The sequence below is a fragment of the Lemur catta genome, chromosome 19, assembly GCF_020740605.2.
Source record: "Lemur catta isolate mLemCat1 chromosome 19, mLemCat1.pri, whole genome shotgun sequence".
NCBI classification, from domain to species: Eukaryota; Metazoa; Chordata; class Mammalia; order Primates; family Lemuridae; genus Lemur; species Lemur catta.
Window position 1 is genome coordinate 20,196,416 of NC_059146.1, and position 27,608 is coordinate 20,224,023.

Here is a 27,608-nt window from a genome sequence, read left to right on the forward strand (position 1 = left end):
ACTGCCTTGGAGAGATGCACAATTCTTCCATACACATTGTTGAGATACACACTCACTTGTTGACTACATGCGTGATTTTGCGAAGGTGAGTAGAACTGTCATTTGTGTGGGTGTGTGCATTGTGTATGAATGTGTAGGTGAGTCTGTATAAGGTGTGTGCAGAAGTGTGTGAGTGCAACTCAATGTGCCAGTGTGCAAATCACTGTGTATGGAAGTATATATTTGAGTGTGTTCAAATGTGTAAGTGTGCAGACCTCTGTGTGCTTGTGTATGTGCCTGACCACCTGTGTGTGTGTGTGTGTGTGCGCACGCACATTTGGAGTATGGGTTGTCAGCCATATAGCGCTCTTCCTTGACCTGCAAGTCAGTGGGGGTGTAGTGAAGAACTAGCCTTACCCAAAGTGAGGTCAGCAGATCACAGAGGCAAATGAGTACAAGTTAGTACAAAAAAATGAAAATGTATGAAATAACTTTATAGAATCAAGTTACTCTTTCTTTTAGTCTACCTCTACCCCACACGGGCTTCTCCAAAGGCTCGGAATACTCACATTGATACCATTGTGTCTTTCCTGTAAATGCGATAGTAAATATAGATGCCCAGACAACTATGATCATTTGCTCTAAGAGAGCCTTCGCCAAAAGCCAGGAGTGGCCTGTGTAGGGAAGAATTAACCTTACCCATAGAGAGGACTGGCCTTTGCTTTCAACTTCTGGAAGGTGATCTCAAGACCCTTGGGATGTCATGCCTAAAAGGAGTGTCTTTGTTTGCTGGTGAGCTTGGCCGCTAAACAGGCTAAGAACATGACTTATGATGGGGGCTTCAGGCCACACAGTATCAGATCTGCCTCTGGAGAGAATGGAACTAAAGGTATCCGAGAACTGAGACTAAAGGGTAGCCGCCTGGGCAATAAGTGATCGAGCTCCAACAAAAGCTCCACGCACCAAGGCTTGTGTGAGCTTCCATGGTTGGCAAGAGTTAGCAGAAGTATTGTCACATATCAATGCCAGGAAAGAAACATATCCATGACTCCACGGGGACAGGAACACAGGAAGCTCTGTGTTTGGTACTCTTCCTAGATACCGCCCCCTCCGTCTCTTGCTTTTCTCTGTTTAATCCATGTAATCCTTTCCCTATAATAAACAGTAACAATGAGCATAGCAGCTCTCGGTGAGTTCTGTGAGTCCTTCTAGAGAATTATTAAACCTGAGCTTGGTTTCAGAAACAGCCAAACTTGCAGTTAGTGTAAGAGGTGAGGGTGGTCTCGTGTGGACTGTGTTCCCTCTAACATCTCAGTTGGCCAAAAAACAGTAACGGTGGGGAAAGGTCAATGGATCTAGGTTAAACTGAGTACTGGTCCGTCGGAAAATTCAAATGAGTGATTTTGCCTCTTAAATTTTATATTTCTTCCTTAATTGCATAACCAATAGGCAGTTCTTATTGAAAATTCAGCAAAAATAAGTGTATAGAACTCTGGTGACCATCTAATGCAGTTGAACTGAGAAAGTATCACTGGCTTTTGTTGTGGTTAAAAGAATAGCGGAATATGCCTGTCAAGTCATGTGAGGGTGTTTTTATTTGTGATAAAAACATTTATAACATCTCTCTTTTAGGAAAATTTTTTGTTTAGATTTTCTATCACTTCAGGTCAATACCGGGAAAGTATATGGAACTAAATAATTTCTATATCATCTTATCCAAATTAATTTAAATTTAATTATGAAAATGAATCCAAAGGGAAAAAAGAGTCCAATGATTTCTAATATAAACTATGTCATGTTCTTCCTTTTACTTGTGTCTCATTATTAATCCTTTGCAAGGGAAATTTTTTGTTTAGACTTTCTATCACTACAGGTCAATACTGGTAAAATGTATTTAACTAAAAAATGTCCGTATCATCATATCCAAATTTACTTTAGTTACAGACATGTATCCAATATTTCTAATGTAAACTATATCATATTCTTCCTTTTAATCTTATCTCATTATTAATCCTTTGCAAGGACTTTGATTCCATGTACCTGCTGAATAGTTAAATAATGGTGCAGCTGAGAGATCTGAAAGTTAAGAATTAACTTGATTTTGAGTGCAACTCAGGGAAGCCTGGAATACAGTGAGATACATGTGCATTGTTGCCAGTCCCTCATGAGTCAGACCTCAGTGTTTCCTGCTCCTTCCATGTGACACTCTGTTTTTGTAAGGATCATGAAAAAGTAAGAGCCTCTCTCAAACATTTCAACATTCTCCTTGGAGATCCTCACAAGAAACTTGTAACTGGTTTTGGTAATTAGCAACTGGAACAAAGTTTTAAAGAAATTTTTTCAGCTCCTGAAGTTTGCATTGTCATGGCCACTATAGATGAAATGATAATTACAGTTCTGAGGGGAGATGAAGTCACAGAATCACAAACCACTATCTCAGTATCTGGCTGTCTCCTTTTCCCGTGGGCTAGCTGTGTGATCTTCACACTGAGTCAACCATCCTAGCAATTGGAAGGAGGCCAATGAGTACTGTGTTTGTACTTCAATCTGAGAGGCAGAGTCTGTAAGGAAAAAAGACTAAGTGCTCGTGTCTGAAAAGGGACTTTTCTTGGGTAGAAGCAGATCCAGTGCCAAAGCTAGAGAGGGAGGAGCAGTAATTCCTTTGTAATGAGCTGTGATAATAAAGGGAACTGAGGGTCCTAGACCCTACGTGATTCTCTGATGGCTCCTAACGTAATTTAAGGAAATCCTCTTTGAGGATGATTGTTGGTACATAATGCCAGTGATGATAAAATGTGATGTTTAGGCTGCTTAACAATTATAGTAATGAAATCAATCTCCTATTCATAATACCTTACACGAATCACAGACTAAATTTACAGCATTAGAGGTGTGCTCACAATGCAGAGTAGTTTGAAACTATAAGAATTACATCATCCTGTTCAGAAACCATGTATCTTAATTTGTTTCTAGAATTAAAATAATTTCCTTTTAACCTAATTCTACATATATGATGCACTTAAGGAGACAGTAATCACGTCTCTGCGGGAAACATCTCTGACATGATAATTATGATGAGGCTGCTTTCCCTCCTGAAAATAGGGAGGCAGCATCTAAGGAAAAGTTAACTCTATAACTACGGGTTTTAGACAACAGTTGTCAGAATCAAATATATCTTGTGTTATTTTCTCTGGTTTAAAAATATTGTAATATCAAATCCAAGTGGACTACTCATTTTCCTATAATTTTAATTCATACAATGCACAAGATTTCATGTGCTCCAGAGTCCATCTTGCATATGCCTCTAGTGTTTTAATATATTTCACAAATCTTGTTTCGCTAATAGTTTCAGTTAACTCATGCATCAATAAGAAACTGATGAGTAAACAATCACAAATTAGTAATAATTTACTTTCTACCCTACAATACTTTATTACTTATGTGTCATATGTATCATACTTTAGGGGCAAAGTAATATTTTCCAATAAGTTCTTTGACAGATACTACTGTATTTTTCCTCTTGGCATGAGAGTAAATGAGTCTTCCAGCTGCTACACTAATATTGAGCCAATCTCGCATTAAATCCAACTTGCATATGGGGTAGTTTCCTTTAGGATTTTACTGCAAGAAGTGTATCTATATTTTATTAGTATCTCTAAAGCTTCGTTTATATTTGATATTGAACTATACAATAAATATACAAAAATAAAAACTTGCTAAAACCCAAGTTATGAAACCATATACTGTGTACTATAAAATGGCAAAGTATAAAGAAGAAACTAAACATAGTTCCAGATTATTTGAAAATACAAGTGACATGGTTAATGTAGCATACTGTTTAATAGGACTGATTTTGCAGTCTGACCAGTTGAAGTCTCCTCTCTGCCCCTCATCAGAAAAATTAGATCATATAACCTCTTTGTATCTAAGTTGTTCTTATATTTACAAGGAAAATAACACCAGTGACTATACTGTATAGTTATAAAAATCAGAGAAGGTACCACAGGTACCTTCATTATACCAGTGATTCAAATACTGTAAGTGCTATTTGGTATTCAAGTCTGAGAAGCTTCTTAACAAAACAAAACAAAACCTTAAGTATTTCTCAGTGGAAATACTGGATTTCGGTTGATATGATCAACGTAGCCCACACCTCACATTCCTATGCAGGATCCTCTGGTTCTCAAGACAGATATCAGTTACCGAGAATTGGCAGAATGGCCTTCAGGGATTTGTCAATAGGAATGGTCTGCTTATTTCAGATTATAGCTGTAAACCAGGCAATTTCTCGCTTAGTTATCATGATCTTTTCCTTTATTTACTGAGTGCAGGTTAAGGTCTGTAGATTTTATTTTCAAGTACTGGATTCTAATCACTTCTTGGTCATTCTCTTTAAAGCTGCCCCCAAGACACACCTCTGGACATAACACCAAGACAGTGGCAGAATTTAGGTTGAAACATTTCCTCCGTTATTTGGGAGGGAAATTTGTTTTCTATCCTCACAGAATTGGCAGGGTGTGTCCATCGGCACCACCTGCTTCCTGAGCATCTCTGGCCAACATGATCAGCTGCAGAAACTCCAAGCTGACAGAACTTGAAAGCTCCCAAGCACATTTCGGTTTCCCACTTTACTCTTCTGGACCCAGGACATGATAGTAAATACTCTTTTTCCTACGCTTAGGGTTGCCAAATAGAGTAGCAAAAACATCACAAAGACAAAAAGATTCAGGATTCTATTCTCCAACTTCATGATGAAATCACAGACTCACTATATGAGGCCTTCTTTGCTGTTTCCTGATGTTTCTTCTTTGGGCTTATAATTGGACCAGTGACCCTGTATGGTCCATCTTCTACAGACATAGGCAGGTGGTCAATCATATTCCTAAGACCAGAATTTACCCTAGAGGCTTCTTCCAATTTATTTGGTAATAGTATTTTTTTTTTTTTTGAGACAGAGTCTCACTCTGTTGCCAGGGCTAGAGTGCCGTGGGGTCAGCCTAGCTCACAGCAACCTCAAACTCCTGGGCTTAAGTGATCCTCCTGCCTCAGCCTCCTGAGTAGCTGGAACTACAGGCATGCGCCACCATGCCCAGCTAATTTTTTTTTTCTATCTATATTTTTAGCTGTCTAAATCATTTCTTTCCATTTTTTACTAGAGACGGGGTCTCGCTCTTGCTCACACTGGTCTTGAACTCCTGACCTCAAGGAATCCTCCCGCCTCGGCCTCCCAGAGTGCTAGGATTCCAGGCGTGGGCCACTGAGCCCAGCCTCCATTAAAACTCTGCTAATACCCACAAAGTAACTTTCTGGGTTTTTAATTGAGAGTCCATTGAATGTATAGATAAAATTGGGAAGAACTCACATCTTGACAATATTGAGTCTTCCTATACATTAACATGGAATTTTTCTCATTTACTTCTTTGATTTCTCTTGTCAGAGTTTTGTAGTTTTCCTCATATAGATCTTGTACATATTTTGTTACATTTATACTTAAATATTTCATTTTTGAGGGTGCTAATGGCGTTTTTTAATTTTCAAATTTCATTGGGCACTGTGGTTTAATCCCAGCATTTTGGGAGACCAAGGTGGGAGAATCACTTGAGGTCAGAAGACCAAGACCTGCCTGGACAACATAGTGAGGCCCCATCTCTACAGAAATAAAAATAATTAGCCAGTCATCGAGGCACAAGCCTGTAATCCCAGCATGTTGGTACACTGAGGTGAGAGGATCACTTGAGCCCAATAGATCAAGGCTACAGTGAGCTATGATTGTGTCACTGCACTCTAGCTTAAGCAACAGAGTGAGACTCTGTCTCTAAAATAAATCAAGAAATCAATTCCACTTGTTTATTGCTGGCATAAAGGAAAGCAATTGACTTATGCATATTAACCTTGTATCCTGCAACCTTCCTATAATTGTTAGTTCCAGTACTTTTTGTCGACTGTTTTAGATTTTCTACACAGGTGAGCATTTCATCTGTGAACAAAGACAGTTTTATTTATTTTTCCCAATCCATATACCCTTTATTTTCATTCTTTGTTTTACTGCATTACCTAAGACATCCATTTAATACACTTAACATGTGCATTAAAAATTGACCAGCAACTGATCAGCAATTAATAATTTAGTTTCTATCCTACATGATTTTCTCACCTATTAATATTTCCTCTACCAGTTTTTTAGGGGTATATTAATGCTTTTCAACCATTTTTTATAGACAGCCTGTATTTTTCCTCTCCTTGTGTCAGCAAATGAGTCTTTGGGCTACCAATATAATATTGAGCCAATCTTGCATTCAGTAAATCCAACTTGTATATGAGGCTGTTTACCTTAGGGTTATATTGTAATTAGCACATCTTCATTTTATTAGGATCTTGAATTCACATTTGATACTAATCTATACAGTAAATCTTTAAACAGAAATGGAAAAATGTTTTGATCAAATTATGAAATACAATACCAGTGATGTAAAATAAAATGGCATAATAAACAAATTATAGGCCTGGATTATTTGAAGCTGACATGGTTTGTTAGCACAGCACAATTACTAATATATTGTCTTTACAAAAAACCTAGTCAAGTTCAAGTCTCTACTCTGCCACTAAGCAGATGTAAAATCAGACAGATCACTTAACCTGCTCTTATCTAATTTCTTCTTGTATTTATGCAAAAAATTATACCAGTTAATCTAATATACAGTTATGAAAATCAAAGAAGATAGCATATGCTTGGCACTGTATCAGTGATTCCTATAGAGTAAGTGAAATTCTGGCATGGTAAGTGAAATAAGAAATTATTGCAGATGGCTTTCAATCCTGAGAGACTACATACATAGTGTTACTCTTTGTTATTAAAATGCCACAGTGAGATGGGATAGGCCTGAAGTGATAGGAAAACATGACTCAGAGTTTTAAAAAAACCTAAATTTTATTATATTTTAAGTAAACTGTATCAGTGTGATACAATAATTTAAACATGAATTCTACACATACACAGTGAATTCTTTTAAGTTCTTCTCTCTCATAATTGTACTATTCAATTACCAAGAATAAGACTAATTTGTCACTATTCTTTGATATGCAACAGCTATTTCCTTTCAAAAGTTACAATGACCATCATTTCATCTCCACTATTTCAACCACATAAACAGTCCCTATTCCCATGAAAATCTCAATCTTTCAATGTTATGGCCTTCTTTGTTTTGTGGTCACCTGACAGAGCAATTACTTCTGTCAATCCAGTGGCCCTCAGTTGTACCAATAAACCTGTTGAAGAGGATCGTAAATACACTAGTTATGATAATTTGCAACAGTTGTGTTATGGCCTTCTTTGTTTTGTGGTCACCTGACAGAGCAATTACTTCTGTCAATCCAGTGGCCCTCAGTTGTACCAATAAACCTGTTGAAGAGGATCGTAAATACACTAGTTATGATAATTTGCAACAGTTGTACATATATTCCGTGCCCATCTGTGTTCTCAAAGTCATAAAATACAGTATCTTAAAATTCAGTGTCCTTGTTCTTCCAGGAAACATGGATATGAATGATCCCCATCAAATGAAATAGGTCCTTTCATCTTACTGATTCTTTCCCAGAGACATTCATGGTGATACAAAGAAAACACATAACAAAAAAAGCACATCAACAAGTTTCAAACTTTGGGATGAAAAACATCAAAAGTCATATAGGCTTTTTGGCTAGGCTTGGTGGTTCACACCTGTAATCCTAGCATTTTGGGAGGCCGAGGCAGGACTGCTTGAGGCCAGGAGCTTGAGATCAGCCTAGGCAACACAGCAAAACCTTGCCTCTACAAAAAATTTAAAAATTAGCCAGGTGTGGTGGTGCACACCTGTAGTCCCAGATAGTTGGGAGGCTGAGGCAGGAGGGTTGCTTGAGCCCAGGAGTTTGAGGTTGTTGTGAGCAAGGCTGACGCCACGGCACTCTAGCCTGGGCAACAGAATGAGACTGTCTCAAAAAAAAAAAAAAAAGTACAGCAATTCCCCTTATCTGCAGTTTCACTTTCTGCAGTTTCAGTTACACATGGTCAACAGAAGTAAAAAAATATCAAATGGAAATTCCCTAAATAAACAATCCATAATTTTCAAATTGCACACCATTCTGAGTAGTGTAATGAAATCTTTTGCCATCCCACTCCATCCCATCTGGAACATGAATCATCCCCTTGTCATGAGTATCCAAATTGTATACACTACCCACCCATTAGTCCCTTAGTGGCCATCTCAGTTATCACACAACTTTCATAGTATCACACTGCTTGTATTCAAATAACCTTATCATACTTAAGAATGGCTCCAAACAGCAAGAATGATGCTGTCAATTTGGACATGCCAAAGAGAAGATGCAACGTGCTTCCTTTAAGCAAAAAGGTAAAAACTCTTAATTTAAAAAAATAATCATATGCTGAGGTTGCTAATATCTGTAAAAATAAACCTTCTATGCATTGTGAAGAAAAAAGAATTTGTTAGTTTGAGTATCATACCTGAAATTGCAAAACTTATGGCTACATACATACGGTCCAGTAGCATCCATGGTTTCAGGAATCCACTGGGATTCTTGGAACATATTCCTCATGGATAAGGGGGCACTACCTATTTTTAAAATGAATGGTACCTTTCCATAAATCCTGCTCCACCAACATTCATCATCTCAGGACTTTCAAATGATTCTGACATTTAATTACTTTGAAGAATTTGACATCAGAGGTTGATCTGTATTCTAGGACTAGAGACTATATAGTCTATACTACTATAAATTCTCTGAGCTGCAGTCCATCGTGAGAAGTGGGTAAATTATATACCCCCAACTCATTACATTTCTAAGTTTTCTCTCCAGTATGAATTCTTTGGTGAATCCTGAAATCAGACCACTGCCTAAAGACCTCCCCACATTCTATACATTTGTATGGCTTTTCTCCAATATGAATTCTCTCATGACCCCAAAGGTGTGAACGTTTGATAAAAGCCTTACCACAATCATTACATTTGTGTGGTTTCTCTCCAGGATGTATATTTTGGTGTCTAGTGAGGCTTGAATATTGTTTAAAGGCTTTGCCACATTCATTACATTTGTAAGGTTTTTCTCCAGTATGAATTCTCTGATGAATTGTAAGATTTGAATTTTGGCTAAAGGCCTTGCCACATACATTACATTTATATGGTTTCTCTCCAGTATGGATTCTCTGATGTCGAGTAAGGCGTGAACACCAGTTAAAGGATTTGCCACATTCATTACATTTGTAAGATTTCTCTCTATCATGAATTTTCTGATGATCCCCCAGGCTTGAACTTTGAATAAAACCATTATCACATGTACCAGATTCATTGTGTTTCTTTTCAGTATGTGTTTTCTGGTGTCTAGTAAGATGTACAAGTTGTGTAAATGCTTTACCACATTCATTACATTTATAAGGTTTCTGTCCCGTATGGTTTTTCTTATGTTTAGTCAGGCTTGAACGCACAGTAAAGGCTTTGCCACATTCATTACATTTATGAGGTTTCTCACCAGTATGGATTCTCTGATGTTCCACAAGACTTGAACTTTGGATAAAACCCTTACCACATTCACTACATTTGTGTGGCTTTTCTCCAGTATGAATTCTCTGATGTTTCATAAGGCTTGAGATGTGAATAAAAGCCTTGCCACACACATTACATCTGTATGGTTTCTCTCCATGGTGTATATTCTGATGCTTGGTAAGGTGTGAGCACTGCTTAAAGGCTTTGCCACATTCTTTACATTTATAAGGTTTCTCCCCTGTATGAATCCTTCGGTGAATCCTGAGGGTAGACCACTGCCTAAACACCTTGCCACATTCAATACATTTGTATGGTTTCTCTCCAGTATGAATTCTCTCATGATCCCACAGATAAGAGCGTTTGGTAAAACCCTTACCACATTCATTACATTTGTAAGGTTTCTCTCCAGTATGTATTCTCTCATGACGCCAAAGATCTGAACATTTGATAAAAGCCTTACCACATTCATTACATTTGTGGGGTTTCTCTCCAGTATGAATTCTCCAATGATTTACAAGGTGAGAATTTTGATTAAAGTCCTTGCCACACACATTACATTTATATGGTTTCTCTCCAGTATGGATTCTTTGATGTCTTGTGAGGTTTGAGAACTGCTTAAAAGCTTTACCACACTCATTACATTTGTAAGGTCTCTGCTCAGAATGAATTCTCTGATGACTCAGAAGAACTGAATATTGGTTAAAAGTCTTCCCACATTCATTACATTTATATGGTTTTTCTCTGTGTGTTTTCTGCTGCTGAGTAAGCAATGAAGTATTAAAAAAAATCTTCTTATATTTATGACAAATGTTGGTTTTAACACTAGGAGGAAATCTTTGAAGTGGTGAAACTGAGGAACAATTTTTAATAAACTGCTCAACTTGATTAAATTTATAAATTTTCTCTTCATTTTGAAATCTCTGCAGATGTGACTGAAAGCTTAATCCAATCCCATTTTCAAAACATTTCATATACTTGTTTCCTGCACAGACTATGTTATTATTTATTTTTAACAAATTCCTTAAAAATGACTTTCCATGCTTGTAATACTGAGTTGTAGTGTTTTTTACAGAAACACTCTGCTTTAAAGGTAAATTAATATAGGATTTGCTGTCTTGATGATCTTTTCTACCACTAAGACTTATGTTATCAGTTGTGAGGATTCCTTTGGAATTTCCTTCTTCATACCCACACTTACTCTTAAATTCATACACATTTCCCCAAGCTTCCCTGAAGTCAAAATCCTCAGTGCAATGGTTTTCATGTCCTTCCAAAAGAACTGGATGATATAAATCTCCTTTATTAATATTCTCTTTTGCTAAAAATTCCTTGATCACATACCTAGTAGAGATATCTGAAAGACAGAAAGAACCACAGGCTTTGTATTAAGTTGTAAGATAAATATCACACTAAAAATAAGAGTTATATTGAAAAGATATAAAGGTTCTTAAAGTCTACAAATGTTTAGGAATACAAAATGAATAGAATTCTTTAATTAAGGACAATTATGTGTATTTCAAATTATCTTAAGGAAAGTCTTACTTTCAAACACCATATAACCAAACTACTCATACAAACCCTGAAAGCTCACCACATCAAAATGCACCAATTGGCAGTAGGTAAGCAGGTGTCCCATATTTAAATAAAAACTTATTATACAAATGCATACTTACTACATAATTATTACATGCAAATAAATGCTACAGTACAGCATTATATGAAGCAATAGTAAATAATCCTCCAAAAAGTTACCTAATAAGATAAATACATGGAAATTCAGAAGTGCAAAACTGAATTAGGCAAAATAAAGGCAAAGGTCTTTGAGCCAGTTGTTCAGGGAGCATCAGGGATGTCAGAGCAAAAACTGTAATTCATTGAGAATAAGACGTGTTCTGGCCCTTCTGGTATGAGGGACCTATACTGGGTACATGGGCTGCCGACTTCAAGGCTGCTGCCATGCTGGGGTGAATGGGATGGGGCAATGGGGAAATCATATTCTATTGCATATTTTCACAATGCTTGAAGAGAGAATTTTGAATGTTCACAACACAAAGAAAGGATAAATGTTTGAGGTGATGGATAGGTTCATTACCCTGATTTGATCACTCCACATTTTATAAAGGTATCAAAATATCACTCTATATCCCAAAAATATGTACAAGTATTGTGTCAATTAAAAGTAGAAGTGCCCAACATGTTGGCAAGTGCCTGTAGCCCCATCTACTTAGGAGGCTGAGGTGGGAAGATTACTTGAGCTTAGGAGTTCCAGACTAGCCTGGGCAAAACAGCGAGACCTGATCTCAAAATAAATAAATAAATAATTGAAGGGAAAAAATTCCTTTAAAAATTTAAAATTAAATTTTTAAAAAAGAGCTGAAACAATAAAACTCTTAAAAGAAAATCTACAGGTAAATATTTATGACCTTGAATTTGGCAATGGATTCTTAGATAATGCATTTAAAGCACAAATAAAAGCAAAAAAATAGAGAAATTGGACATCAAAATAAAAAAAAATTGGTACATTAAAGGATACTGTGAAGAAAATCAAACTAATGATTAAATAAATAAATAAGTCTATGGAAATTGCAAGATGAAAGTAGCAGTGACTTAAACAAAAATTACGGTAGAGTTTAAAAATTTAGCTATTATTCAACTTCAAAGTCTCCCTCAACAAGCTACATCAAAATCATATTTGTTGAAGGACAATGAACAACAGCACACACAGGAAATGAACAGTCTGGCATTAACAATAGTTTGGGCAACAGCAACATAGACATAAGGTTGTGAACTTGGACAATGTTCTCACTATAATAAATTCCAATACCTGTGATTGATGGCTCATCTCTGCATCTTGAGACATGCTGACCAATATCTGGCTTCAAGGGGCACTTATGCATGCAGGAGGATGATACTGTAACAAATTAATCAGTGTTCCAGATTATTGTGTTACCCAGTAAATCCCCTCTACAGGATAGTCCATCAGAAGTTATCCAGCACAAAAAGAGGATGAAATTTCAGACACTAGGAATGTGTGTTTTAAATCAAGTTTTAGAGGCAAAATCACACAAACTTAGGAAAAATTGAAATCAGAAAGAGCCAAGGATTTTCTATATTGCGAGAATAAGTACAAGAAAAAACATACAAGACATGAGAGTGAACTAAGGAGATCAGATAACATGGGATCTCTAGAAGGCTGTGTGGTCTGACCTCAAACCCAAAGATGAGTGGCTGAAACACTGAGATATGACCCCTATGAAGGACTGAGAATCAGAGAGCAGGTATCTGTCACCACTATTTTTACAGTATCGCGGAGTAAAAAATCTGAAAAGATCCACGCCACTCCCGTTACACATACTTCTGACAACTGGCAAAAGCAGAACTAAAAAAATGGCTGAGAGTGCTGAAGAAGCACAGAGGGACTGAGACAGCCCCATTCACTTTCCTGGGGCCCCAGGTGCCAATGTTTTCCCATCCTGTAAGAAAGTGTAAGAAAGTCTCTCAAGTACAGGAAATGGCAATGGAACCTGGAAAAGACTGGGCCCAACACTGGGGAGGCCTCAACTCTCATCTGTATGGACTGAGAACTGAAAATAGAATAAGAGACTGAGGAAGAAAGAGGACCCCTTAGAAACACACTCTCAGTGCCCCTCAAGGTCAAGGTACCAAAGAGATCATGGGGCAGATAGGAGTGCTCTAAATCCTTATAAAGACTTTGCTTTGGTCTTTTTGGGGAGTTTCTCACACACTATTAAATGGTGCAACTTCCTCGCTGTCCATCTGAAATCTTACCTATGTTCACAACTTAGATATATTCCTATCCATTTAGTATTTTTTGCTATTTTCGCCTTGCTCTCCACAGTCCAGGGCTCTTTCCCTTGCTTCAAAATGGAGATAATATTTAGGTCAGAAAGAGAGATTTCTGCTGTAAGAAGAAAAGATCATGATGTGCTGTGGCTTTTCAAGAATACAATCTCAGCCCTTTGTTTAACTGAGAAGATATTACAGATGGGTCTAGGAAAAATATTTCACAAATTCATCCACTAACTGTTTCCTTCTGAGTGCTTAAGGCATATTTTAAATATAAAGATATCTAGCTCTTTGGAAGAATTTACTGAATCAAGTGTACAGAGATAAAACCAGATCCAGAATCAGATATTTTTAAAAGTTTGCCATAAGGTTTTGTGCTTATGGAACTTCTGGAACCAATACTACTATAGCGTGAAGTGGTCAGACCATCTGAAGAAAAGCAAAGGTTAAAAAGTCCAGATGCTGCATTGTGAAATGTTTTATTTCAGAGTCAGCACAGCTCCCAACTCTGTCAAGCAAGGAAGGGGCTCCCAAAAGACTCACTGGGGTAGATCCTGACTTCTGGAGGGAAGTTATCTCCACCCACAGAGACCAGGTTCCTGTAGTTCTCCAACATTACGTCCCTGTATAAAGTCCTCTGAGCAGGGTCCAGGCATTCCCACTCCTCCTGGGAGAATTCTATGGCCACATCCCTGAATGTCAACAGACCCTGAAAAGAAAAGAGAGGTGTTAAGGATCAATTCTAATGGAGTAAGTGTTTTGACAGATCATTCTGGGCAAGATAAGATCATTCTGAGCAATTTCTATAACCCTAATTTTGTGATACTTTTACATTAGCAGATAGGAAATCCACAATTGAAATATGAATTTCACATTCTTGTGGACAACAAAAGAAACATAAAAATAAAAACCACCCAACAAAAGGGTGGTTTATACAGAAGCGCTACATAAAATGTTTTACACACTAAGTGATATTCAATACCTAGATGAGCTAGAGCGTGAGTAGTGTCTTCAGGCATGACAAAGCCCACATATGTGCAAAAATATAAATTCAAGTTTATCCATGTAAATTTAAATTTATCCATTTAAAATTAGATATTTAGCCATTAATAAAAGCCAAATGGAGTTTATTCCACTAATAAAATAATGATTCAAGATGAGGAAGTTTATTAATGTTATATATTAATTTAGCTGATTAAAACAGAAAAAAGATTTACACAGCAGTACATTCTTAAAGAAATACTGGATAATTAACAATCATGCCCAGAAAAGGAAATTTAAAAAACTGTTATTAAGCAAGCCAGTTTCACCAAGCATCACACCCAGGAGTAAGCACTGGATGCATTTCCACTAAAGGTAAGGCTGAGACAAGGGGGCCAGTAACACTCCTGCCATTCACTACTGTACCTGTCTCAGTCAGGTCTAGAAGACAGAAAAGCAAATTCCCATTAGCAATTTTATCATGACACCTATTTACAAGACATCCCCAGACTTATGTGAAGAAATTATAAAGCTTTCTTGAGGGACATGACAAAGACATGAGCAAAGACTGAGAAACCCAATTCTTACTGGAAGATGTGGTGACATAAACATCTCAGTGATTTAGAAATTCGGAGCAATTCAAATGCAAAAGAAATGTGGGATTTCATATGAAAAGTTCCCATTGTGCTAAAGAGAGCCAACATAATTCTCAATCAAAAGACAAAATGAAGGCGCCTGCCAACTACATGTGAACCTGTTAATTATGTGAAACTTTAACATGAATGAAATAAAATGGCTACAGTAAGATGCACATAAAGAATCTAAATTAAAAAGATATAAACATAATTGTAAACTAAAAAGATTAGGACTAAATGGAACCCAATAATTTAAAATCACTTCAGGTGAGGCCTTCCAAAACAAGATCAAAAAGCATACATCATGAAGGAAAGATTTATGTTTCACTCCAAAAAAAAAAAAGATAAGCTAAAGACACCAGGGCATATATAATGAACTACAGAATATAAAATAGCTTGTAAAAATACATCAAAGGAAAACTGAGCAAACTATGAAAATCCACTTTTATTTTCGCAAAATAATGAAATTTATTCACAAGTATTTGAAAAGTTGAAATACAAAGGATTGTCATTTTCCCCCAAATTTGCAAAATACAAAAAAAAATACAGCACCAAATTTTTCTTACATTGGGGCAAATCTCACATAGTTGGTGGGAAAGGGTACCTTTGCAACTTTAGGGGAGGGCATCTGGCCAAAATCTATCAAAGTACGAAATGCACCATCCTTGACCCAATAGTAAGAAGAACACATCAAGTCACCCAAGCCAGGGAAATCCTCAAATATCAGCAGCAGAGTCAGTCTGCTCAAAGGCAGCCACCACAGCACTCTACATCACTGAAAAATTGTAAGAGACTCATGAGTCTTCCTCAAGAGAATGCTCCAATGTGGATCTAAAAATGTAAACTATCTCTACATTTTCTGTCATGAAAACAACTCCTAGACATATGCTGTGTACATTTTTTCAATTTGCAGAATAAAATACCACAAAAAATATTCACTGAAGATTTTTTCTAACATCACATAATAATGGATAAATGTATTTATATAATTTGCACTGACTCTTGCCACAGAACTGACAACAGTGGTTTCCCACTGAGACATCAGGGCTGATAGAGGACATAACAGGAAAGAAAATACTTTACTTTAAATCTTAGTCCCTAGGCTGCACAGTGGCTTAGAATTTTACTGTAAAACAAATATAATAAAATATATTGTAATGTATGTGTAATATTGTATTACACACATATTGTATCATATGTGTAATATATAATATATTGTAACATAATATAATGTATATCATATAAATATAATACTTAATAACAATGCTGGAATCAGAATTTGGTTCTAGCCTCTTTGAAGACAAAGTTCTGTGCTCCAACACCTTGGCTCAGTTACAACCACTTTTATCTAAAACACCTGCCACACAAGAATCCCTGCAGGAACACCATGGTCTCTGTGCTGTGAATGACTTTAAAGAATCTTCTACTGTTAGATACTTAGGTTGAACCCATATTTGAAAACCAATTATGGAATAAAACATTCTCTACCATGATGTCTGTTTCTGAACTTTATTTTAAATCATTAATATTCTGGAACCAGAAACACAATGATTCACTTATATAGCTTCAAATCCACTATAAAATGAAGCAAAGCAGGTTCCCCTTTATCACTCTCCTTTTCCAGAATTTTCCAGTTTTTGTGCACATTAATACATGATTTCCATGTGCAGCTTCTCTAATCCTGGTCTACAAAAAGCTGACAGTACAACCAGATATGGTCTCTAAACAATCCATGTTGCCCAACAGCACTGACATCATGGGGTCCATACCCCGTCTCCAACCTCTGTCTAGATGTGAAGCCCTTTCCAGGGCTATGCTGAATGGATCCTCTTCTCACAAGTTCATGTCACTGGGTCACAATGAGATGGAACCTAAGTGGAGATAAGAGGCTCTGAGGGAAGGCATGGGCAAGTGTGACCAAACATGTCAGGTAGAATGCTTCAGAGTCACAGATTAGCAACTTCAAAAAAACAGTATCTCAGGAAGGAAGGAGTATACACAGAACAGTCAACTGAGAACATGACTTTTACCTGAGAAAGAGCCATTCCTGACTCCTCTTTCTTTCCTCTTCCTCCTCCTCTGGTTCCTTTCTCAAGCAAGATCACTATTGAGAAGTTAATCTGAAATGTCAAACATATACTATTTAATGCTAACAATCAACATACCCCTTCCTGTGTCACAACCTCATTTGCACAGAAAAGGCAAAGGGGACTTGAAGTGGTCATCTACTCAGCTGGAGACTTTAGCTCAAATCTCATTAATTTAACAGACCACATAAGTGAAAAAAAGAAACTCCAGAATATTAAACTAACTGATTAAACTAGGTTTTGACTACTAAAGCATCATCAACATTCTTACCAGATGCAAAGAGAAACATTGCAATATTATTAACCAGAAATCAAGGAATAGCTCCAATATATGATAAAAAGTCAAAAGTATTCAGACCTCATAATCTCAAATGGTACAGTAAATTTAAGAGGGAAAATAATTTGGAAATTTTTTTTTTAAAAATCCAATGAGTTCTGAGATTGAGGTTAATACAAATTTGAAGATACAGCAAATTTAGAGAAGAATGATATGCACTGTTTATGGGATTACACAAAGGTCACTTCAGCAGTTAATGAATACTTACAAAAAAGCAGAAATTAAATTAACTAAGATGTATTTCAATAAACTTGAAGAAGATGAATTAAGTGTAAGGAAGTAAAAAGAAAAAGTATTCATTGAAGAGGGGGAAAAGCCCACAATAACCTTTAAAAAGGCACCATATGATGACAGAGAGTTATTTCTTCCCCTATTTCACTCCCCCTCTCTCAGCCCAGGGAAAGACAAGAGGGTGACCCCCTTTGCAGAAAAGGAGTTGCAAATGGAAGTTATCTTCTGTGGCAAATAACTAGAAAATGTACAAGCCTCATACAGCTAATTTTGCAATTCTCATTCTTTTATGCATAAACTCAACAAAATTAAAATTTATAAGATTATAGAGCCCAAAATAATATTTTACAAACTAATCTTCCATATCCATTCAACTCAACACTCACTGGGTCTGGTTCCCCCATCCCCTTACCCCATCACTGTTTTGTTTTTCTCCCTGGATATTTCTCTCTTCTTTCACTTTTTTTTTTTTTTGAATTTCTGCCTCCCCCCTCATATCTCCTCCTACAAGGTGTTTTGCCCCACTCTGCTGCAACCTATGTCACCCCTGTTCTTTCTCCCCAAACTTTCTGATTGACCCTTAACTCCATACAGTTCTGCCTCTTTTTCCCCCATCAAAATTCCCCGTTACATTCCCCTTCCTTCAACTCTGGTCCTCTCAGCTGGCTAAATTCACTCTCTGCTCTGCTTCTGCCTCTGCTCTCCGTCACTCCTTGCACCCTCTTTCTATCCCAGCATCACATCTCTTCGTGTTCGAGCCCCAAATCTTATTACACACTCACTCTGTCTGATGTATCACCCCCCTAGCCCCAGGTGCCCCCACTCCTATCGCTGGTCAAGGTCCCTCTTGATGTTACCCCTTTCATCTCCCTAGAAAGCTCCATTTTTATTTATATTTCTCTATTTTCTTTTCCCTCTGGTTCACTCTTTCGCTCTTAGTGTCTCTTCAAGTCCAGCTGCTCTATCCTCTCTTTTACCCTGTTTCTCCCTCATTCTTCCTTCCTCCCTGTGTTTCTCATTCTCCTTCTGTCTCTGTGTCTGGTCCCATCCCCACCCCCTCCCTGCACATTCACAGGTATGTAATCAAGACGTCTGTTGCCCGGGAAAAGCACTTCCCAGTGGGGCACTGAGAACGTAAACAGAATGCAGCAAGCACAGCCAATGAGATGCGATTTGTGCATAAGATACAGGGAGCGTTACCAAACCGGTACAAGTCACCTCCTCCAGCAGGGGGTTCAGGAGCCTCCCAAAGGCTGTGAGTGCCAAGTGGTAGACTAGGGAGGGGCAGGGTCCGACTCCAGAGGACATGTAGAAGGAGGAAGTGTAAAGAGAGGGGTGGGGTCTGCAAAATGCCAGGGCCAGAAAAAGGACCCTGGAGGGGCCAAGAAAGAGGTATGAGGCTTGAGGAGCGGAGAGGGACGCGAACCCATCTCCTACTGAGAACTTTACGCCGCGAGGCTCGGGGAGGAGGGGAGTAGACAGAGTAAATGGAGCCCGCAACAGTCACTTAACAATTTTAAGCAAGAAAACGACGCTGCAAGTGGTGTCCAGCATGGCCTAAGGCAGAAAGGCCGGGGGCAGGAACCCGCCTCAGTCCGATTTAAATGCGACATAGGCGAAGACCCTCGAACCCGTGGCGGACCGACCAGGCCTCGGAACGTCTCATGGCCACGCAGGCACTCGCTGCGGACCAGGCGAGCAGGTGAAGAGGTTTGAATGTACAGGGTGGCTCCTGAACCCAGGATGTGGTGGACTGGATGTAAGGCTGGCGGTGGGAACCCCCTCCCCAATAAAAAAGAGAAACTCTGCTAAAGGCAGATTGCTCTCTGCAGTGGCAGACAAAAGCCTGCCTCAGAGGTACATTCCTGTCACTACTAGCTAAACACCCCAGCCCGGGCTCAACCACATCCTACTTTCTGTAATCTAGACACTGGGCCGAAGGCAGCACCTGCCTCCGTTCCCAGAAAAAGCCCCCCTCCACTTATGCCCCTCGCCACATATAAATACCCTTGTCTCAGTCCCAGACGACTGCGACTTCCCGAGCCTCTTTACTTTCTCCCGGGGCTCGGGAACCTCGCCCAGGTCTCTCCCTCGGGACTCGTTACCCTCACCCTAAAACACCCCAATAAAGCCTCTTTACTTAACCCTTTCAACTCTGCTCGTCTTTCATTCTCTAGTGCCGACCATCCAAAAACCTTACACTGGGGACATTAGGAGGTCGCAAATCCCAAGTATGAACAAGAAAAACGGAAACTCACTCACCCGACTTTGCCCCAGCGTCCGCTCGATCCGCTTCCGGGTCTGCGGAAAACTGCGCGTGCGCAGCGGGTCCAGGCGGTACGGGGGCGGAGCCCACGAAGAGCAGGTCGTAAACAGTGGCCCGGATTGGGCAGGAAGCGCGCGGCGGCGGGGGCGGGGTCGACGTGGGGAGGGGCCCGGAGGGACAAGAGCTCTGGGGCTCCACTGGGCCCCTGGACGTTTACTGGCCTGGCTGTCCTGCCAATAGCAAGTGATTTGTCTGCCTTTGGGTTCCTTTGCCTCTCTTTAGTGTCACTCAACAGTCACAATGTGTGATGGGACTTATGAGTGTATCCAAAAAAGGAACGCAGTGAGATATTAACAAGAGGAACACTGGGGTCTTTCCCAACAAAGTCAGGAGTTTCAAGAGAAAACAATCGGTGTTATACTAAAGAGTCAGACTACATTGTGTGATACTTTAATAATAAAACTTTTCACATCCCTTCATTCTCTCCTATTCTGCTCATCTGGTCAAGCTGACAATAAAGCCTGAGTGTTCCCTTCTTCAGCACTATCTTGAAGCTCAAGCCAAATGTGTGTACACCACATGAACCACAGCCTTTAGCAATCATAACACCCCAAGCCAGTCACATATACCAGAAGCCATTTGGCGGCCAGCCGTGGAAGTCAACCTTGCTTTCCTCAGAAAGTCTCACTATGCAATAAACATTCTCCTAACACTTCAGTGTATACATCATCATTCTCAATATCCAAATGTCAGGTACACTTCAATTAAGTTCCAGTAGGGCGGTGATGTTATCAGGGTGAATATATGTAGCTTTTAGTTTAGCAAAACAAAACAAAATTCCCATTCTGCTTGTTCATAAATAGAAATGCATAAACATTGCAATTTTGAATTATGTCACTGACTACTGCAAGGAGAAAATACATGGTATTATTTTTATCCTTATACTCACATACTCTTTTCACAATTTCCATATATTGCTATATATGTATTTTTCTTTTGTGAAAACGAAAATACATGCCACGGGTCCTATTTGGCATATGAGAGAAGCATGTAGAACTATAATATAGCGCACGTACATCAACAATAACTACATTTGAGGTTGTGTGTGAACTTGCACTGCTATGACATTTTCACCATACTCACATATGTATCCTATGGCAGCATGTAGAGAGAATGACTCAAGTACTAAGAATGATTACCAAAAATCATACTTACCCAAGTATATGCACCCAAAAGTGTATGTTGTTTGATTTCACCAAAAAAATCCTTCTAAATGGATCAACTTTAAGGGCCTAATAGTGCATTATTATTGTCTGTTATGAAGTATCCCCCTGAGGTGGAATAAAACAATGTTGGGAGAAACAATGTGATTCATTTATAGTTATGAAAAAACATTACATTTTATTAGTTAAAATTAAGAACTATGATATATTCTGAATATAACACTTGAACATTACAATGCCAGTAGATAAATATGAATCATGTGGAAGAACAGGCTATAGTGGTAGCTTTCATTAAACTCTTTAATATAACTTTTCTCTTTAACTTCAAAAACAAGACTAATTTTTCATCAATCCTTGCTAAATAACTGCTATTGCCATTGAAAAAAGAAGGTGAGGCCGGGCACGGTGGCTCACGCCTGTAATCCTAGCCCTCTGGGAGGCCAAGGTGGACATATCATTTGAGCTCAGGAGTTCAAGACCAGCCTGTGCAAGAGCAAGACCCCGCCTCTACTATAAATAGAAAGAAATTGGCCAAACAACTAAAAATAGAAAAAAATTAGCCAGGCATGGTGGCAGATGCCTGTAGTCTCAGCTACCTGGGAGGCTGAGGCAGGAGGATCCCTTGAGCCCAGGAGTTTGAGGTTGCTGTGAGCTAGGCTGATGCCACAGCACTCTAGCCCGGGCAACAGAGTGAGACTCTGTCTCAAAAAAGAAAAAAGAGAAAAAAGAAGGTGACCGCCATTTCCCATGCATTATTTCTACCACATCATCAGTCCCTAATAACCTATTACTCACTTCCCATAAAAATTCCAGTGTCTGTAGATTGTATCCTGATCTATTTTGATCAATCAGTAGGACATTTCTTTCCTGTAACCCACTATGCCCTTCTTTCAGGAGAAACGTGAGCTGAAATGCGATAAGAACGATGACTGTTATCACAGTTTTGTTATTCTCTGCCTACTGTCATCCTCTCTATATCAGTAAATATTTAATCTCAAAGGAGAAAGCATGGTAGCTCATATCTATATCCCAGCACTATGGGAGACAGACTTGGGAGAACTGCTTGAGTCCAAAGTTCAAAACTAGCCTGGGAAACATATTGAGACCTCATCTCTAAAAAATTTTTAAAAATTAGCTGCACCAGGTGGTGTAGTGGTGTACACCTGTTGTGCCAGCTATCCTCAAGAAAGACAGCTTCAGCCTTTGAGTGCGCAATGAGCTATGATCACATCACTGCACTCCCTGGGCAACAGAACAAAACGCTGTCCCCGTTAAAAAAAACAAACATATATATACATGAAAGGACTGTCGGAAAGTACCCAGCCATTATTAATATAATGAGAACATATCACATGGCTGGATACTATCCAGACAGACCTTGCCTTTATCTCAAAAGACAGTGTCCTTTTTTTCCCAAGAAACGGGATACAAATGATCCCAAGTAATCAATTTAGACCCCCAGGCACCACAGTGAAACCTCAGTAAGGAAGGCATAGGAAGAGATTTGAAAGTTCAGGTTGAAAGTCTTAAGGAGTAAAGCAGCCTTTTGAAAGAACCCCAAATAATTAAATAATTGCATAAACTAAATACAACAGACCATTTCCACGTCCTTTCACCTTTGACATACATCATGTTATAAGAGGAAACACATTTTGACTTGTAATTATTCTCCAGCGGGTAATATCATGGATTATTTCTTGTATAAATCCTTGATGTTCTAAAGTAATGGTCCTTGGGTATTATTATTAGCCTCACCATAAACATTTCATTTCCATGGTTGCATTCAAGATGTACATTTTGATGTGCTGTAAGGATTCTCTCATAAATGAATTCTCTGATGCTGTGCAAGGTTTGAACTGCAAGTAAAAAGCTTACCACACACATTACATTTGTAAGGTTTCTCTCCAGTATGACTTCTCTGATGAACTGTAAGGCACATCTTATACCTGAAGGCCTCTCCACATACATTACATTTGTAAGGTTTCTCTCCAGTATGAATTTTCTGATGAACTGTAAGGGATATCTTGTGCCAGAAGGTCTTGCCACATTCATTACATTTGTAAAGTTTATCTCCATTATGGATAACCTTATGGCTATCAAGGCTTGAACGCAAATTAAATGTTTTGCCACATCCACTACATTTGTAAGATTTCTCTCTATTATGAATATTCCGATGTCGTGCAAGCTGTGAACTGCACCTAAAGACCTGGGCACATTCAGTACATTTGTAAGGTTTCTCTCCAGTATGGATTAGCATGTGAGTAGTATGGCTAAAACGTGTACGAAATGCTTTCCCACATTCATTACATTTGTAAGGTTTCTCTCCAGTATGAATACTGCAGTGTTTTACAAGATGTGATTTCACTCTGAATGCCCTGCCACATTCATTACATTGGTAAGGTTTCTCTCCAGTATGAATACTGTGATGGTTTGCAAGGAGTGATTTCAGCCTGAAGGCCTTGCCACATTCATTACATTTGTAAGGTTTCACTCCAGTATGAATATTGCAGTGTTGTGCAAGATTTGATCTCAGCCTGAAGGCCCTGCCACATTCATTACATTTGTAAGGTTTTTCTCCAGTATGAATATTGTGATGTGCTGCAAGGTTTGTACTAGATGTGAAGACCTTGCCACAGTCATTACATTTGTATGGTTTATCTCCAGTATGAATATTGCAATGTTGTACAAGATTTGATCTCAACCTGAAGGCCTTGCCACATTCTCTACATATGTAAGGTTTTTCTCCAGTATGAACAGTCTGATGTGATGCAAGGGTTGTACTATATTTGAAGACCTTGCCACATACATTACATTTGTAAGGTTTCTCTCCAGTGTGACTTCTGTGATGAACTGTAAGGGATATTTTGTGCCTGAAGGCCTTGCCACATGCATTACATTCGTAAGGTTTCTCTCCAGTGTGACTTCTCTGATGAACTGTAAGGGATACCTTGTGCCTGAAGACCCTGCCACAAGCATTACATTTGTAAGGTTTCTCTCCAGTATGAATTTTCTGATGACCTGTAAGGGATGTCTTGTGCCTGAAGGCCTTGCCACATTCATTACATTTGTAAGGTTTATCTGCACTATGGATAACTTTATGGATATCAAGGCGTGAATGAAAACTAAATGCTTTGCCACGTCTACTACCTTTATAAGGTTTCTCTCCATTATGAATATTCTGATGTTGCGTAAGGTATGAATTGCAAGTGAAGACCTTGCCACATTCATCACATTTGTAAGGTTTCTCTCCAGTATGGATTAGCAGATGAGTAGTATACCTTGAATGTGCACGAAATGCTTTGCCACATTCATTACATTTGTAAGGTTTCTCTCCAGTATGAATACTACAATGTTGTGCAAGAGCTGATTTCACGCTGAATGCCTTGCCACATTGGTGACATTTGTAAGGTTTCTCTCCAGTATGAACACTGTGATGCTTTGCAAGGTGTGATTTCTGCCTGAAGGCCCTGCCACATTCATTACATTTGTAAGGTTTCTCTCCAGAATGAATATTAAAATGTTGTGCAAGATTTGATTTCACCCTGAAGGCCCTTCCACATTCATTACATTTGTAAGGCTTCTCTCCTGTATGAATACTGTTATGGTTTGCAAGGTATGATTTCCGACTAAAGGCTTTGCCACATTCATTACACTTGTAAGGCTTCTCTCCACTATGAATTCTTTGATGTTCTACAAGAGTTGAATTGCGTCTGAAGGCCTTGCCACACTCGTTACATTTGGAAGGTGTTTCTCCAGTAAGGATTACTGGATCGATATTAAGGCTTGAAGACACAATAAAGGCTTTGCTATGTTCATTACGTCTGTAACGTTTTCCCCTAATGTTTGCTTTCTGTTCTTGTGTAAGTAATGGAGAATCAACAAAACCATTCCTGTATTTATTAAATATGCGGGTTTTGATATTAAAAGGAATGCTTTGTAGAGGCGAAAATAAGGAAATATGGTTGATAGACTCCTCAACTTGATTACATTCATAGATTTTCCCTTCAGATTGAAATAGCTGCACTTTGGGCAGATGGAACTGAAAGCGTACTCCAACTTGATTTTTAATAGGCTTGTTTCCTGCATTGCTTTCCAACACACAGCTCCTCCCTGGGAAAAAAAGAAAAGAATGGAACTTGAACCTATGGATCTGTCATGTCTAGGGTCTGGGAGAAAAGACTAGAATCTGCTCACTTGGACATTGCAAGCAGTATCAGAACACTTTGTTTATCACATAGGCAGTAGTGAAAATGAGGTGAGGGGATGCACTGGGAACAGTGGGGGTCTCTAGGAGCCAGGAGGAGTAAGGGTCAGTTTCTGAGAGATTATGAGCATAGATATAGAATAGAAATCTAAAGCTTTTGAAAACAAAAGCACGGTTCAGCCTCTCAAGGAAAATAAGACATTTAAAAGAAGCTTTTTAAATATTAGTAACAGTACATCAAAAAAGCCAGGGAAGATATATCACCAGAAAATGAATGGGGGCTCCTTGATCCTTTAAAATAGGTTGGGAGAGGTGGCTGTTTTACCAATACCCAAACCTAAACTAAAAATTGCAAGGCCTATAAAAAGCCAGGGAAGTATAGCCAAATAACAGAAATAATGCAAAAAGAGAAACTACTATAAAATATAATTTCTGGAGTTGCAATACAATAACTGAAGTAAAGATTCACCAGGGGGTTCAACAGGAGGGCAGAGGAAAGAATGAGCATATTTGAAGATAATTTATTCAAAATTATTTTCTCCAAAGAGCAAAAAGAAAACCTAATGATGAAAACAAACAAATCCTAATAGATTTTGGGGATATTATCATATGAAACAATATACAAACTACAGGAGTTTCATAAAGAAGAGAAAAGAATCAGAAATCGCAACTGAAGAAATAATCACCAAAATGTCCCAAATTTTAGGACAGAATTGGATACACAAATTGAAGAAACATCACCATTCTATCTGAAAGTACCCAAGGACACTCAAAAGAGACACATTATGAATAAATTATCAAAAGTTAAAGAAGAAACAATCATGAAAGTAACAAGAAAAGAGAAACTTGTCATATACAAGAGGAACTATATAAGACTGTGCATTTTTCAACAGAAACTTTGCCTGCTAGAAGACCATGGGATAATATATTTCAAGTGCTTTTAAAAATTGGCAAGCAAGAATACTATATTTAGTGAAACTCTCATGCAAAAATAAAAAAGAAATTTAGAATTTCCTAGAGAAATTGTTGAGAGAGTTCATCAGTATTCTAAACCTGTCAGTCAAGAAATGTAAATTTGAGTACTTCAAGATCAAGGAAAAGGTCCCCAAAGAGTACCCTTAAGAAAATATAAAGTTCTCCATTAAAGGTTAATAAAAGTTCAAATATACAAACAGGTACTTTTCATGTGTAAGTTCACATTTAATATTTTCCTAGTATTTAAAAGATGAAATTATTTATTTATATATATTAATTTATATAAGTATAAATGGTAACAACATATAGAAGCAATTTCTGACAGTAATAAAGTGAGAGCAAAGCTGTAAAAGACTGCTTTTTGTACATAACTGAAGTTAACCTGTTAACATTTTAAAATTGAATGTTATAACTTTACCATGTTGTATGCGTCTCCAAAGGTAAATATAAAAAAAAAACCTATAGAAAATATGTTAAAAAAAGGTGAGATAGGAATAAAAGCATGCCATTACAAAGAACAATCAAAAGAAACACAGAAGGCCATAGGAAGAAATGAAAGACAAAAAAATCTAGAAGATGTTACATGATGTACAGATAACATGTGACAAAATGGCACTAGTAAGGCCTTCCCTATAACCAATTACTTCAAATCTAAAGGGGTTAACTTTGCAATCAGAAGAAAACAGGATCCAACTAAATCCTGTCCAAAAGAGACTCCCTTGAACTATAAGGATATACATAGCCTGAAAGTGAGAGGAAGCAAAAAGATAGTTCATGCAAATGGTAACCAGCAGAGAGGTGAGGTGGTCACAGTAACATCAGAGAGCACAGACTTTTACTCTAAAAGTATTATAAGAGACAAAAGTCATAAAATGATGAAAGGGTCAATTCACCAAGAAGATATAACTATTATAAATACATAGGCACCAAACATAATGGCCCCTAAGAATAGAATGGAAACACTGACAAAATTCAAAGGAGAAATAGACACATTCACAATATAGTAGTAGACTTCAATACCCCATTTTCAAATCGATAGAACCAGATAGAAGAAAACACAGGACTAAAATACCACTGTGGACAATTGGACAAAACAGCCTCATAGAGAACACACCACCTAATAACAGCAGAAAACAAATTTCTCTGAAGTACCTATGGAACAATTTCCAGAATACCCCTCATGTTAGCACACAGAATAACTTTTTAACAATTTAGAAAGACTGAAAGTATTTGAATTCATTCCCACAATAATGAAATAAAACTAGAAATTTAAATAAGGAAAACTAGAAAAACCACATACATATGCAAGTTAACCAACACACATAAAAAACCGATTTGTCAAAAAAG

The 27,608-nt window shown here is 38.0% G+C and overlaps 1 protein-coding gene across 1 annotated transcript; it reads right to left on the reverse strand.

Moving 5' to 3' along the window:
- Positions 1 to 7,982: 7,982 nt before the first annotated feature.
- On the reverse strand, positions 7,983 to 19,886 carry LOC123624178 (zinc finger protein 677-like). The gene is made up of 6 exons (XM_045531810.1): positions 19,856 to 19,886; positions 16,969 to 17,058; positions 13,866 to 14,031; positions 12,340 to 12,426; positions 10,449 to 10,869; positions 7,983 to 10,337 (listed from the first exon to the last, which is right to left on the reverse strand). The coding sequence occupies exons 2-6, from the start codon at positions 16,981 to 16,983 to the stop codon at positions 8,816 to 8,818; spliced, it is 2,211 nt and encodes a 736-aa protein (XP_045387766.1). The 5' UTR covers positions 16,984 to 17,058; positions 19,856 to 19,886; the 3' UTR covers positions 7,983 to 8,815.
- Between the last annotated feature and the right edge of the window lie 7,722 nt (positions 19,887 to 27,608).